This window comes from Lagopus leucura, unplaced genomic scaffold (genome assembly GCF_019238085.1).
Source record: "Lagopus leucura isolate 7727_CA_CO unplaced genomic scaffold, USGS_WTPT01 Super-Scaffold_73, whole genome shotgun sequence".
NCBI lineage: Eukaryota > Metazoa > Chordata > Aves > Galliformes > Phasianidae > Lagopus > Lagopus leucura.
In genome coordinates, this window is record NW_024962252.1 from 79,666,112 (window position 1) to 79,682,128 (window position 16,017).

A 16,017-nucleotide genomic window follows, 5' to 3' on the forward strand; every position below is an offset into this window, starting at 1 on the left:
AAAAAGAAAGAAAAAAAAGAAAAAAAAAGAAAAAAAAGAAAGAAAAAAAAGAAAAAAAAGAAAGAAAAGAAAGAAAAAACCAAGAAAACCAAGAAAACCAATTTTCTCATATGTTAGAGGCAGGTTATTTGAAATTAAGGGAACTCCCCTATACCTGAGTATCAGGACACCTACTCTCCCCTTCATCTTTTCTATATACATATATATATATATATATATATATACATATATTTTACTAAATTTTTAAAAAGACTTTAAGTATGCTGAATTCCCTACCAGGACCATTTCACAGACCTAAATCACTCAATTTGTTTAAAATACGTTTGAAGATTTTTCAAGTTACTGGGAAAAAAAAAAAAAAAAAAAGACAAAAGTTCCTAAATATTTTCTTATCAAGGCATTTCAGCTTATTAGACAGAACCTGTATCTACATCACAAAACGCCACCTCTGTAAACAGTGATGTTGCCCAAAAAAAGCCAGCCTTTTACCCAACTAAAAATCTCACAATATATGTCAGTCACGATAGTTTTCAACATTCAGAAAGGAAAAGTAACAATCAATTGTTAGAGAAAATGTCATTAGAAAAGTTCAAGCAGATATATAGCTGAGACTTCTCTGGACATGCACATTGGAGTAACCTGTGACTAGACAGGAACTTCCATTTCACCAGAAATCCTTGTCTTTCAGCCTTCATCTTTAAACAAAGCCAGGTAGAAATGTTGAAGCACCAGCATGTTCAGTTGTATAAACATTCTGTCCACAAATATCCAAATATTTTGTTTACGTACATCATATTTTTTAAACAGAACACTGATATTTCAGAAACAAAACATTTAAATTGATTTGACATTTAAATACATCTGCTGTGTGAGCTGCACAAAGATGCAGTCCAGCAATTTTACACTATGTGCCATCCTCTGTAACGAAATAAACAGGTCATAAGACAGTTTAGCTGTGCAGATTGGTCAGAAGGAAAGCATCGTGTACTGAGAAGGCATCTACGGAGAAAATTAAATGCTAAGAACAATGGTTATAAGAATTACTACCTGTAAAACATAGAGGCATTCTAAAGAGGCTTTTTGGATCAGATAGAAATCACATCTTTATTTTCTCACTTGAAAACAGCAAGGGATTCTCAATATGGAAAGCACAGCAGAACACTCCCCTGGTGCTTCTACTGACTCCACAGCAGTGCTAGCTGCTACCAGAGAGAAAGAGGACCATCAGCAAGTCCTTTGTGCTGAAGTGCTGACAAAATGGCAATCTATACCTCACTGAGGAGTTACAAAATCTTTTTTCACTTTTTCAGATTGAACGATGCCAAGAGAACTACCATTTATTTTATTTGTTTCTTGGAACACTTTAAAGTAGGAGCTGAAGATTCTTGTTTCAAAAATCAAATTCAAAACGTATATTTTCAGTAAAATAACTTGCTTTCTCATACTTCCCTTCCCTGGCACAGAAAAGAGAAAGAAGTGTGGGAAAGTTCAATGAGACTCACTTTAAGTTCTACGTTTCTATATATTTCACACAGAAGAACTGAAAAGACTGATGACACTGGAGGTGGACTATCATAAATAGGTCAACAATAATTCTCAAGTGTGTGCAACAGCACTTGCATCACTCTTCTAGATCATTATCAAAAGAATTCTTCCATTGAAACACTGTACTACATTTAGAAAATGTCATTCTGAAAAGAAATAGAAATTACCTTTTTGTGTATGTGATTTCTCCTTGCTTTAAAACCAAGCTAGTACTTTGTGCTACACGGTGAATTGGAAGTGATTTAGATAAAATCAGTGAAAGAGCAAATTAAAAGCCAAAACCTAGCTGTTTCTCTTCACTGTGGGAACACACGAGTAACACTTATCAGAATTTGACCTGAAGTCAGTTGTAAGGTATTTTCTTAACAGTCCCATCATCCATCATTTACCTGCCCACAAGACGTGGCATTAGATCACTTTTTTAAAGAGAGGCACTCAGATAAATTTCTGAATGGAGGCTTACTACACATACAATAATTCCGAAACCTCATTCATAACTGAGCTGTTATTTAACAGTGTATCACACCATTAGCTACAATGTTGCAGAGAAGTCTAGTGGTTCAGCTGTTGACCAAAAGGCAGCTCCCACAAACAGCTAAGTATATACAACAGTTTCTCCCTGTTACCATCACTTCACTGCTTCTCTGAAAAAAAAAAACAAAAAAAACAAACCAGCAAGGTGGTATTTTATTAATAGCTGGTTCCAACAAGTGCACGTCATAGCTATTTCACAATGTGCAGTGATTTTCACTCCCTTGGAATACACTTTCATCTTAACAATAGACCTTCTAGACGTATTTATGCCTGACCCAAGTCAAATCAAATTGCCATCAATGCTCTAAAGCTTAAAATGACTTATACCCAATATGCACTTTTGACATAAAAAAGAAATATAGTTAGCTATTCCATATATATATATAAAAAAAAAAAAAAGCATTGAAATGGAGAGTTCCCCTCACTTTAAGTACAGTTTAAAGCTCCAAGAAACAACCTCCAGAAACGGGGCCAATATCAGATAACAATAAGAATCTAACAGGGTATTAATTAATGCTTAATATAAATATACTTTACTCATGCCAAAGAAATTTGAAGTGCAAAAAAGCGAGCAGGCTGTGATAGAAAGAGAAAATGCTCATGCAGTCTACTTACTAGCATGCTTATCTGCAAGCATTATGAGGCTGTTGGAAATATCTCTTCTCCTGTAGAAGCACACCACTTTTGCTTCCACATTTCCATTAGCAGTCTACAAAAGATAAATTAAATCAGAGTGTGTCTTTGCTCAGCTGAGTAACACAGACTGCACGTCCCCCACTTGCATTTTTCCCTTGTATTAAGCAGTTCTTACATGAATAGCCAGACTGAAATAGAATTGCAGAAACTGCTTCCTGACATGGGCTAATCAATTTCATATCAAATTACAGTACTGATTATAAATATTTACTCATATGGTAACACGCATTACTCAGCAACTAAGGGACGTAACACCAATATCATGCTAACATAATACCTAAGAAGCAGTAGAACCTTGCAAAGACTTAAATATAAGCATATATATAATCTAGTTTTAGACTGAGATGGGGATATCAACAAGTGTATACTTTCAACATTTTTTTTTTCTAGAGTCATACTTTATATAACATGGTGTGTTTTAAAATTAACTTCAGCTTACAAGATAAATTAGCCAAATATATATATTTATATATATATAGCCAAATATATGTTATATATATATATAACATCATGATAAGCATTTTGCACATTAACTTTTTATATCACAGTTGATTAGTAATTAATAATATTGCTTGATGGAATAGTAAAAAACAAACAAACAAAAAAAAAACAACCACACTGCTTTATTATTTCTAAAAGTCACAGTAGTGTAAGAACTAAGAAATGTTCATGCTTTTCCCACACACTGAAAAATCTCCATCCCCCATATGAAAATACACTGGGGGCAAAGAAAGAGAATACAGTATCAATTTCAATTCACAATCTTCCATTTGAAGCTACAAAAAAGCAACGTAAGAAACATGCATGGGAGCTACATATTGTTACTGGATCGCTGTAAAGTCTCACTGACACCTACAAGCTCTTTACATAGGTATCCAGAAGCAGGTACATTACATTATTGCCATCACTCCAGATGGAGTCAGTGTCATCATCATGAAAAGAATTAAATTTAGTAACTTCCTCAATCATCCACATGATTGGTTTGGATTTTTTTTTTTTTTTTTTTTTTTTAAACATCAGGGAACTCCTGTTCACTGAGAATGATAAACTGGGCGTTTCCTTAGATAACAGGGTAGAATTCCAGCTTATCACATGGCAGTATTTTAATAACTGAAATACAAACAAACGCAGAACAAATCTCAAGGAAGTAAAAAAGGATTCAGAAAACAGAAATCTTTTGGGATGTTGAAGTCACCCTTGGTTTTGGAAAAGTGCACTGACAGTTGCTGAAAACTAAGCAGGAGCCTTGGATGTTTGTGTACCTTGTTAAGCTCTTCAATTCGCCTAATGAGATACGGATTGCTGGAGGAATTTTCAAAATAAACATAATCTGCAATGAAAAAAAAAAAAAGAAAGAAAGAAAGAAAGAAAGACATTGTATTAATTAAAAAAATAACACAGCTAAAAATATATTTTTTTGTGCAAAAGTTTTTCTGAAGCTAGAGTGACCTCCAGGTGACCTGCAGAGGTCCTTCCCAACCTCAACCATTCTGTCATTAAGGGAGATTTAAGAAGAGAGGTCTTAATGAGTTTCTAGATTATAGAAATAATACCTGTGTAACATATGCTACCTCACATTCATTATCCCATTGCTTCAGTAACACAGTTGTCCAGACGAGTAATGCGCATATTGTGATACTTGGCTTCGTTGTTCTCTCCTCAGTAACACGTAAACTACATTCAACCATAACAGAGCCTCAAGTTGTGAGGTTATCCTGTGCCAAAATCTCTTCTAGGGTCATTACTGTAAAAGTATTCTCACAGAATATATGGAAATTTGCTCACATCCTAAAAGCTACTCCCAAGGAACACACAAACAAACAAAAAAAAACTAACACACAAAACATCTCCTATAGGTTTCTCAAAACTTGTATCAAATGAAAAAGTAGCCATCAAACGATGATCACACTCTGCACTCCGTATCTGACTTCTGCACGATGTGTCTCACAAGTTTTACTTAAAAAGAAAAGGGAGTGAGAGGAACAAGGACATAAAAAACCTTTTGGTTTGATGTGAGGTTAAAGCCAGGTAGAGCCTCAGGTACTTCAAATAGCACTGAAGGAAGATCTCTCTCTGGTTATCGCCCACCCTTAAAGTTACGACAAATAAACTCAATGATCTAAGAAACGAACCCAACCAAGACATCAACAGCACTGCTCGGGTAGGGATTACTGCAATGAGTAAAGGCTGATGGGATTACAGCCTCAACGCCCCGATGAAGGAGTGTGCAGAAGGGCGAGCTGTGGGTATGTCAGCACACCTTGAATCCGACACAGAAAGAGACTGAAGAGATGGAAGAGAGGACACGGCTCCCTGCTAGCATCGCGCTTGGCAAGGAACAGGAGCCAGGAATGAAAAGTAAACTTCTGCAATGCACCTGAGCGGCAGAACCGGAACACAGCCACGTTCGTTCCACGGCGGGGGAGGAGGGGATGGAAAGTTATCGGAGTCAATTTCGACAGGCCGGGGATGGAAAATCCAATGTTTCTTTCGCTCCCAAGAGACTCCTCGCTCCCGCCGTATACCAAGCGGCCATCTACCACCGAGCCGGCAGATCCCTCCATCTACCCGTACCGATGCGCAATTCATCTCCAGGAGATGCGGGGAGGCGCGCAGGAACTCGGAGAGCTCCGAGGCGCGGCCCCCAGCGCAGCGCCCACGGACGGCCCCGTGCTGCCCGCCCGCACCACGCCGTCCGGGCCCGCCAGGCCGCAGCAGGGCCGGGCCGCGCCGTGCCAGAGGGCCGGGGGCGCAGCGCCCGCCAGGCCGCCCGAGCCCACACGGCCGCCGCGAGAGGCGCGAAGGGCGGCCATGCCATGCCCGGCCCGGGAAGAAGCCGGCGGCGCCGCTCCCCCTTCCTTCCTTCCCTGCGGCGGGCAGCTTTGCCCTTGCGCCGCTCGGCGCGGGGCGGCCTCCCACCCTGCGCGCGGGGCTGCGGGGAAGAACCCGCGTCCTGCGCTTCCCCCCGGGTCGAGCTCGGGTGCGCCGCTCGAGGCCGCGGCGCTGCGGAAGGAAAGCGATGGGGAGCGGCGAGCCCCTTCTCAGCCCGGCGGGTCGGGAGCGCCGCGGGACGCGGAGCCGCGGTCGCCGTGCGGGTGCTGCCCCGCCGCCACCTACCTCCCACTCGGTACATGTTGGCCGCCATGTCTGCGCTCTGCGCCCTCCTCCCGCTGCCGGGCCGGGCTGGGCGAGGAGGGAGCGGCTCCCGCGGCCCCCCCGCCCCGCTCTCGCCCCCACCCTGCGCCGGCCCTCCCCGCCCGGGCACAGGACACGGCGCCGCGCCTCGAGGGGCCGCCGCTTCCGGAGCCGCCCGGCGGGTAAGGGGTTAAAAACCGCCCCTGCCGCCTCCCCGCTCGGCGCGCACACCGACCCCGGGTCGGGCGCGGGGCTCGGCCGCAGCCTGCCGACCCTTCAGGAGGAAGCCCCACCTGCGGCCGCACCCCCGAGGAATCGGCGAACCGCTGCCGAGTCCCCTTGCCGCGTTGTGACTGTTTGTGCCCCTCTTGGGCCTTTGTTCCCCGCAGCCAAACGGCTTCGTTCTTCCCGTGGGCAGCTACTTGCGGCAGCTGGGGGAAAGTTTGGCACACGTGTGCGCGCAGCACCTGTTGATGGTCGATTGGGAGAGGGTTTGTTTCCCTACAAAGAGCGGGATGCGACCCAAGAGCACGCTTTGTGGCTTCACAAGCAGTCTGCTGTGCTCGGTGAGGGGCAGCAGAAAGCATCCTCGACAGGACAAAGATAGATCCCGCAGCACCGCAGCGTAAGGAAGAGCTGAAGCAGCTGCTTGCAAATCATCTGTTGAGGGTGGGGGAAAGGGGGGGGGTGCCTGAAAAACATCGGTATTGATGTTGCAGGAAAGCACCTCCCTGTGTTTGTACGCAGTCTGCACCACCGCAAACCATCTACGTACTTTATGGCCAATTTCACAATGCTCCCTTCGAGGAGAAGGGCTTTTTATCATTGCTCTTGCAGGGATGGTGGTGATTTATCACACGTTTCACACCCCAGATTTTTCTGCATGCATCTTGAGCAGTACGAAGCAAGATTTTTAGTTCATCCTGGGAGAAAAATGAGCTTCCCCAGTGTTTCAAGTGATCTCTCCTCACTTTCTCCCTTTCTGTGAATCTGGGCCAATAAGATGAAGGCACATTCTATTACTGCACATTTAACTTTCTGAAATACTGCTTTGAGTGAAACAGATTACAGAATTGCTGAATGATGTGCACCTGGCATACAAAACACACAGTCAGGTGGTCCTCTTTAATAAACATCAACAAACCCAGGCATTGAAATGAAAGATCTGGTATCATCCTCTATTTTGTCTCCTGACAGGAACAACTGTGAGAGCTAACAGAAAGCCATTGGGAGGCTGCAGCTCTACCTAGCTGGTTCCCCCCCAGACACAACAGCCCTACTGTGCCACGGATCCAAATAGAAGTGGCTAGAAGTTAGGTGGGGGGTTATTTTCACTCTCGTGGTTTACTGCCTGGTTAGTGAAACAGAGGTTAAACGTTGAAGGTAGGAGAATAGTAAAAGCAAACAGTTGGCTTGTTGTAGTAGTTATCAATTAAACAAAACGCCTTCAAGCTCCTTCCCTTAGTTGAAGCCTGCACTGCAACATGAGAGGAATTTCCCACACTCTGAAGCTCACCATGTCCTCATCCAGCAAGGAGTGGATTTCAGTGGAGTAGACTCTCCCTCCCGTGATCTGAAGGCATAGGCATCTGAAGGCACGAGGAAGACAACTCCTGAATTTGCCATTCCAAAATCAGGAGTGAACAAACAGCCCAGGAATTCCCACAGTCCTGAGCTGTTCCTCCAGGACAATAAACGGCCTGAAAGCAGCAAGATAAAACCTTATTTACAGTTGCCTGACTAAGGCATGCGTAACAGCCCAAATAAATAAAGAACGCCACTTATATACCTCAGCACAGAATCCCTGGGCCTGATTGTTCACACTAAAACAACTCTTGTAGTCACAGGCTGCATGACCCGGTGTTGTGCAGTGTCCTGATTTTGCATGGCTCAGAGTTGCTGCTTCAAGCTGGGGAAAGCAAAGGCGCTCCTTGCTGTGCTCGGGTGCTGAGCTGCAGCACTGTCAGTATATCTTATTTTGTTGAAACAAACACGAAAGCTTAGGCACAGTTTATTTTCTGTGCTATCTCAGAATAGGAAAAAATAAAGTTGTTTAAGCATCTTCACTTTTCTAAATTAAATATAATGGAAAACTTGAATGCCATCTTGTTCCAAGCACAACATTGCTGAGGAAAAAATAAAACACACAAGATTTTTATCTCAACCTGGTAAATGAACTTCACTTAGGTACAAACTATGCAGGTTTTGAACAACTTACATCCTATTTTGGGTCCAGATAACTTCATTTTCAAAGTTCTAATCCAGAATCTTCTCCATAAATCTAAAACAAACAAGCTAAAACAACAAGAAAAAAAGCAAGAAAACAAACAAAACAAAACCAACTCATATGAAACTTGCAGAATACGCCAATGATGAAGGCAAATCTTCCCACTAAATTAAACTGGCACTTCAGAGTTAAAATACATTGACTGAAGTGTTCATAAGACTGAAGTATTTTTTGACCTTACCTGTAGGAACATCATACTGAAATCAATGAAAACAGTAAACAGCTGCTTTTACCTTAATGAAAGGTGACTATCTCCTTGTAGAGCTTTAATGGAGACACATCCTCATGTGGATACAACAGAGGGGAAAAGGCCTTCAGGGTTTCTAATCCTTGAGCCATATTTACAGTCCTAACTCAAGGTCCCTTGGACACTGAGTTTTGGCAACAGAAGAAACATTAAGCAAAAGTTTTATTCATTTGTGCCAAGGGAATGTGGCTGCCTTGTTAGTATGTCTTTGCTGCAATGGGTAAGCAGGCTGTATGTGTGTTCCCATACAAAGAGTTAAAGAACTTTACATTATGATCATTCCTTATCAGTCTAAGCTCCTACTCACACTGGGAGTAATTCATTGCCACAGAGGACCCGGGTAGTTCACTGACTTGTCCATGAATCAAACATTATATGTAGCATATGCAAAGCCACTTTCATCTAGCAGGGAAGAACGTGCCAGTTAGTACAGTTTCAGGTCTGGCAAACTAGGTTATGTACATGCCTGCAAAATCTCATAAATGATTTTCTAGCAGAAGAATAATTTCTATTGCTATCACTTATTTAGTCGCTGAAGAAATACATTTTTCCATATTAATATTCATGAATGCGTTCATAAAATCTTGAGATAACTTCCATTGTACAGAAGGTTTGGGGAAGATTTTTAAACTTACAAGAACATAGAATTCACTGTTTATTATCAAAATCAAAAATTGTGGCTGCCTTTACTGAGGCATAAACTAGATGCAATCTGTTCCAGATGCTTCCACCTCAGCTTCTTTATAAATCAGTGAATAATAATAAAAAAAAAAAATCCACCCCAAATCCTCTCACAAAATCAAATCTCCTCTTCACATCAGAAATAACGTAGGGTTTTTTTTGTTTGTTTTTTTGTTTTTTTATCAGCTCTATGAATCAGATCTCTCTAGAGACAGATAGCTAAATATAATGTCACTATTTTCATTAAATATGATTTAAACTATAGCATAAAGTTAATTGCTGAATTATCAGTACACTGCAGATTTAGAAGCTCAATCCAAATCTTAAAGCCCTAAGAGTGCCACTAAATCAATGTGTAGAGGAAAGTGGTGCTTATGCTGGCAACAAGATATTATTTGAGTGGGTATTGAAAAGAGATATTGGTAATGGTTTTCCACTAAGCATCATAGAGTTACGTAGATAGATGATATAGGCTGCCATATGGCACTGCTTTGAAGCAATGCATAATCTTATTTCCCATAAATCATACAATTAAATTAAGGAGATTTTGTGGGAAAAAAAAAAAAAAAAAAAAGTCAGACCTTGTATCAGTCTTCATATTCTGACTGCATTTGCTACAATGAAAGCCATTCTATCACAAATCAAAATACAACTATTGGTTTGAGGGAGGGATATTAAAGTGTGGTTTGTCATGAATCTCTAAGAAACTACTATTAATGACTATGTACTACTAAAGACTGTGTGTTCAAGAAATGCATTTATTTCCTTCCACGGGCATAACTCTCACAGGTTTGGCTAGTAAGCTCAGGAATAAAGTAAAGACCTTGTTTAATAATAAGATAAAAGAAGAAAGAAAAGAGAAAAAAAGGGAAATTGACCCACCTGGAGATTTAGTTGGTAGCTGCCACTGTATTTTGCAGCTCACAACCTAACAGAAAAAAAGCCTACAGATCTAGGATTCAGACTGGTAACCTATTTTGTTTGCTAGCTTTACAGAAGACTCGAGTGCACATCTGGCTTCTCTTAGAGTCTGTGAGTTTTGTGGCTGACTGTATTAGGACTAAGATGAGAGCTATTGTACACCTGCATTCGTTTCGACGTAAGTGAAGCTGAGAATCAGAGTAGTTGGAAGCACACTGCTGTGTTGCTTTCACACACAGTCCTAAATGAAGCCTTTTTAGTCTTAAATATAATTATACCAGATAGAGATTAAACACACTGCACTGGTTTTACTCTTTGTTTCTCCCCTTCCCTCAATCGATCTATTTTTCGTGCTAAACACCTGCTAAAATGCTGTCAGAGGTGCTTAATGACACAGATTTAAGTAGAGTATGGTACATTCATTTGAGCAGAATTAATTTAAGTCAAGGACTCAGCATCTGTTCAGCTCAGTTTTTCTGGGGACTGAAATCCCCAGACTGATTACAGGCAAGTAGCACCCAAGTACAACTAATTGATCAAACGTACAGTTAGTCTCTCTGTGTCTCACCATGCCTCCAACCACTGATATGTGTTTCCATTATGGAAGGGCTTGACCTAAAATTCTCAGTACTGTTCTTATTTCAGCTTGAAAATCAGAATAATTGCTTTATGACCCAACAATTGCTTGCTGCTCTGTTGGTATAAGAAACATCAGTTCTGAAATGGCTGGTTAAATTTCAGGGACATTTTATCTCTGATGCAATACACATACACCTTCCTCTTTGGTCACTGGAACTGCGCCTGCTTATACACAGTGAATTTACCTTCATTATCAAGTGATATTTATTTCTAAAAATAAGTAGTGCCACAGAGGAGTTCAGTTGCCCGCCTGGTTCACAGGCTGCTGACTTGATGACTTGCATCCCCACTCAGTGTGCACAGAGGAGCAGCAGCACTCCCCAGGACTGTGGCAGCACTGTTATTTCTGAAAGAATCTGTGGCTGCTTTTAAGCTGGCAATAATCATATACCTGGCTGAAGACAGCAAAGTGCATGCAGCGTTTTCTCAGGAAAACACAAAACATACAGGTGGGCAGCAAGAGAGCTGGAGACAGCCCAGGTCTCCAAGCATGGGGTGATGACATGAGAAATATTGCAGGATGAGAGGCTACAAGAGGCTCCCAAGGTGCAAAGCTGGCGTGCTGTTTTGTTTATTTGCTTTAAATCAGTTATGTGTTATGCGTGGCAAGAATAAATAAACAGTTTGAAAACACTGTGCCCCATAGCACAAAATGACAGAACGAGAAAATGGTTACACTGAGAACGGGCCTGCTATTTCTTTGTTGCTTGCCAGGGAGCAGGAGATCTTACATATTTCATAAACAGGAATATGGCCAGGAGTGTAACTTTGGATGTTACACCAACTCATATGTCCTGCAAGTTCTGTAATTAAAATTATCTGGTCGTGCTGAGCAGGCACAAGAATAGCCAGGTTTGTTTCAAATAGGCACAAACTGAGTAAGTGAACAAGTAACCACTCTCTAAAGCATCCACATCCATTGAAAATCTCCTGATTATTGCAGTTGAGTCTCTTTTCTTTGTATGGAAGACAGATACCAATTGTACTATCTGATACCCCATGCCCATGCTCAGTCCATCAAGCTTTACCCTTCTCCCTGGCAGAGTGAAGATGTTTAGCTCTGCAATCTTCAGCACCATTTAGCAGATGAGTCTACCAATACATGTTAACATCCACAACTAGAACCTCTTGCATCTTGAGTCTTGGTTACTGCTAGGAATGGAAATCCATAAAATCTAGATAACCTAGATTAACAGTCTGTGAATACCTGAGTTTTAATATTCTACAGTATGGCCTAGCATACCAAGCAATATTTTCTGTGCTTACAAAAAAATAACTCCTATCATTTATATTTCAATATAAACAAAAACAACAAGCAAGGTACACCAGCTCCAGTGGGATGGAAAAGTACAGCATATAGCTGAGATAACTGAGCCCAAACTGAATGCTTCTACTCCTCTGACTTCCTCAAAGCTCATCAACCAACTACTCTGAAACAGGAAATTTGCAATGAGGAGAACTGCTTAGAGGGAATCTCAAATTCTTGTTTTCAAGAAGAATATGGCCAAAAAAAGTGCCTTTTGCAAAATGCTCTTTGAAATAACCTAGATTCCCTGATTCAATGGCTCTGTAATAGAAAACATTTCACAATCTGTCCTGCAAGTGCTGCTTTGGGAAAGGACTCAGAAGTTCCAAGCAAACAATAAAGATTGAAGAAAGGAGCCTTGAGCTCACATGCATTACAGTGTGTTTGGTTTCTTATTCTTGCAAATACAAGAATAAGTTGTACTGGAATAACTACCTTTTGTACTGACACAGCTGTGTTCCATTGAGGAGTCTGCAAAAGATTTCAAACTAATGCATATCAACAGCAATGATAAAAAATAAGACAAAATACAAAACACACATGGCACGAATAAAACCAAATAAAAAAACTAGGCAATAAGTGTTTGGGACTATTTTCACTGAAACCAGTTCCTGAATTTCACTTGAGTAATGACCAGCTGTGAGGTCAAAGTACGAATATCTATGTATGCAAAATGCCCAATGACATCAGAGAGAAGATTATTACAGTTTATGGTGCTGAAGCACATATATTCTGTGAGAGAAGAGGCCAACTCACATGCCCAGGTCTGCTTCCTGAAGTTCTGGTCATACTCCTAAGAGAAGACAAAGCCTTTGAGGACCAACTGGGTCTGTAACCAAGCTGCAGTCAACACCCAAACCCATCCCTGTAGGTCTCAGTTTTAAACAGCTGTTGAATGACAACTGCTTTCATTAATGTCAACTGGAGATTCAGAATATAAAGTATAGGTCTTAAACTCTGCATTACTGGAGAGGTTCTGGTAATAACTATTCATAACATCAGCTCCTTACAACCTTCTCCATGAAAAGAGTTCAAAATACTGGAGCATGAAAGGGAGGGGACAACTGCAATATTAATTTCCTAGTCATAGGAGTGTCAAGTCTTCCAGAATATTACACCTTTAATGAATATTTTAAGAAGATTACATGTCCTGATGGGGTTCTTTTCTGTCAGTTTCCCTACATTTTGTGATGAGGAAGGTTATTTATGATTGTTCAATGAATATTTTACTCAGAACACAAGTCATGTGTTCAGCTATCAACCTTTTCTGTTTAGAAAATAAAATAACAAATAACTGAGTATAGCCTCGTGATCTGTTGTGACAGGAGAAGCAGGAGAAGGTGTTTGTGCAGGGGTGTAGTGTTGCCTCCTATAGGATGGCATGCAAATGTCAAGGAGTTCACACTACTAAATCTGAAGTTTTACCATGACTTCAACAAGCTTAATAAAATCCATAGAGCATAGAACGTGTTAGGTTTATGTTGGTTCTTTTCTTAAAACTTGAAGAGGAAATTGTTATTTAAAGGTGACCAGCCATTTTTTAAAGGGCTGTTATGTGTTCAGTTTTCCTCATACACCCAAATGTAAAGAGAGTGAAAGATTTCTGTCTGTTGAGGACTGAAAGCAGTATTTGCTGCTTTATCAGTTCTTAACAAATTCAAGTCTACTTCTGAAGGCAGCGCACAGTTCAAGCACTTTGTTGTTCAGCAGTGAGCTGTTTCCTAAAAGCCCTGGGAAAACCTCATCACACTTCCAGAACTATTTCCCCCACCACAGAGGACAGAAGTAACTCAACTTTTTCACGATCTTTCTGGAATTGAGTATTAAATTGAAATTCACCTTCTGTCTGGTGTTCTGAACACCAAAGGGTAGCGTTGCCATTTCAGACACATTAGTCTTGCAATCCTCTCTGAGCGCAAAATTTCTGGGCCCAGAGAACCCATCATGTCACCGTTCATAACTTCAAAATTTTCTCCATTGCTATTTCCATTACCAGCCTCTATTCCAAGGTTTATAACTTGGCAGCAATAATTTGTGCTAGGCTGAAATTTGCCCTGTGAAGTTTAAGGAACCCAGGAACTATTATTTATTTATTTATTTATTTATTTTTTAACTGCAGAATTATTTCTTTGGTTGTAGGAAACAGAGAAGGTTGCTTTTCTGTCAACAAAATACACAAAGAGTCTAATGCCTGCAAACAACTGCACCAAGGAATTTGTCTATGAGAAATAACTGTTTTGTTACTCAAAATAGCTGTCTCTTGTGTTAGTTGACCTAAATGGTCATGTCTTTTTACAGTGCAGACTCTTTTCCATGGAATTTGTTACTGTAAGCTAAAAAAATTACTTTAATACATCGAATATTGGAGTACTAGACAGACTACCATTGCTAGTGATGAAAATGTATTATATTATTTGCCTACAGAGTCTTAGAAATACCCGGTCATAACTAACTCTCAGTCATACCACTATAAATTCAGCCTAAGAAATGGTTAAAAAAATAAAGAATAAAAATCAACAGCACAAGCAGACAATCTGATTATATCTTTGGCAGTGCCGAGTATTTTTTCACATTCTGTTAAGTCACTGAAATATTGAATTCAAGAGACAAGGAGACTGTAAGGAATATTTAACAATTAATCTGTGGAAATAATGAGACAGAGCACTGGGCTGCGGCACATCGCTTGGTCCTGCTGGGACCCAGCCATGGCAACTGTATGCATCTTTGGATGGAGGGAGCTCTCCCCAGGCACAGCCCCGAAGGCACCGCATCTCTGAATAGGCAATTGCAGCCCCTTGGTTTTCTGCAAGCTGAGCAGGGGACTCCTCCAGTTACACAGAGGCACAAAAGAGGAAGAGGAAGAACTCATCACTTCTTGAGTAGGACAGTCACAAAAGGGCTCCCTGCTTTTGTATTTCATTCTTTAAAACAAACAAACAAACAAAACAATAAAACATTTTCCTTCCCCATTCTTTTTCTTTCTGGGAGAAGGAATAATTTTTGTTAGACAAAAAAACAAAATGAAAACAAACAAACAAAAATCCCCAGCAATTTGAATTACTGGCTTAGACGGATCTCAGAAATAAAGGTATAACTGCAGGAGGAAAGAACTCAAACAAACAAGGCACTGCAATCGTGAGATGTATGTTCTCAGTGCAAAGACTATTTGGCAGCACAAATGTTTAAACAGATGAAATTTCTAAAAAAGAGAGAAGAAATAAGAGTTGCATTTAAACCTGATGGAGAAAATAAAACATACTGATGATCTGATCACAATATTCTTCAGAAAATTAAGGAAGAAAATTGATCTTAAGGTCATGTGTTGCAGCCTCGAGCATGAGGCCACAACAAAAAATAATATTAATTAAAAGGAGCCCAAATACCCACAAAGGAAGCTCCTCTAGCTTCTGAAACACATCATGGGAATAGAACACTGCAGTTCCTGAGCAGAGAGATCTGCCACATCAACTTGTTCCTGCAATTTCCCACCTTTCAGAACCGGAGCAATATTGCATTCACTCAAGTGCAACACCTGCAACACTGTGCAGAATGTCTCATTACATGGTGTTAAGCTTTTCAAAAGGAAATGTACAGATTTCTTTCTATTACATTTTTGAGAATGTTTGTGCAATAGACCCTCCCTCCCTCTGCCCTACTTCCCCCCATCCCTCCAAAAAACTCCTGGCTTCCAAAGGAAGATCTCATTTAGAATCTGAAGCAAGTCCTTTGTTTCATTCCAGCTCTTGCCATTGAAAGGCACCTAAACATGCCTGGCACCTAACACACCAAAACCAAATTGTACTGAATGTTTACTAAAGATCTTTATCAGAGTAAATTTGCATAGCTCTGCAGGCTGCAGTAACAATCTGCTTCTTGGCCGTTATTTCTAAGCCAGGCAAGATTTTTTTTGTTATTGAGACTATGAAATTTTGTCCTGGTGCCATGTCCAGGCTGGGGTCAGCCCTAAGGTGATGACGAAGTTAAGGCCCAAGTCCCCCCAGCCTCAGCTGTTAGAGTTTGTTCCAG

At 40.8% G+C, this 16,017-nt stretch overlaps 1 protein-coding gene across 1 annotated transcript in view; it reads right to left on the reverse strand.

The window, feature by feature from the left end:
- MTA3 (metastasis associated 1 family member 3) overlaps positions 1 to 5,971 on the reverse strand; it is a 122,249-nt gene extending 116,278 nt beyond the window's left edge. Inside the window, exons 1-3 of the mRNA XM_042893279.1 lie at positions 5,893 to 5,971; positions 4,038 to 4,105; positions 2,695 to 2,788 (exon numbers count right to left, since the gene is read on the reverse strand). Of these exons, the coding sequence (XP_042749213.1) occupies positions 2,695 to 2,788; positions 4,038 to 4,105; positions 5,893 to 5,920 (190 nt within the window). The 5' untranslated portion in view covers positions 5,921 to 5,971. The remainder of the gene's footprint in view (positions 1 to 2,694; positions 2,789 to 4,037; positions 4,106 to 5,892) is intronic.
- Between the last annotated feature and the right edge of the window lie 10,046 nt (positions 5,972 to 16,017).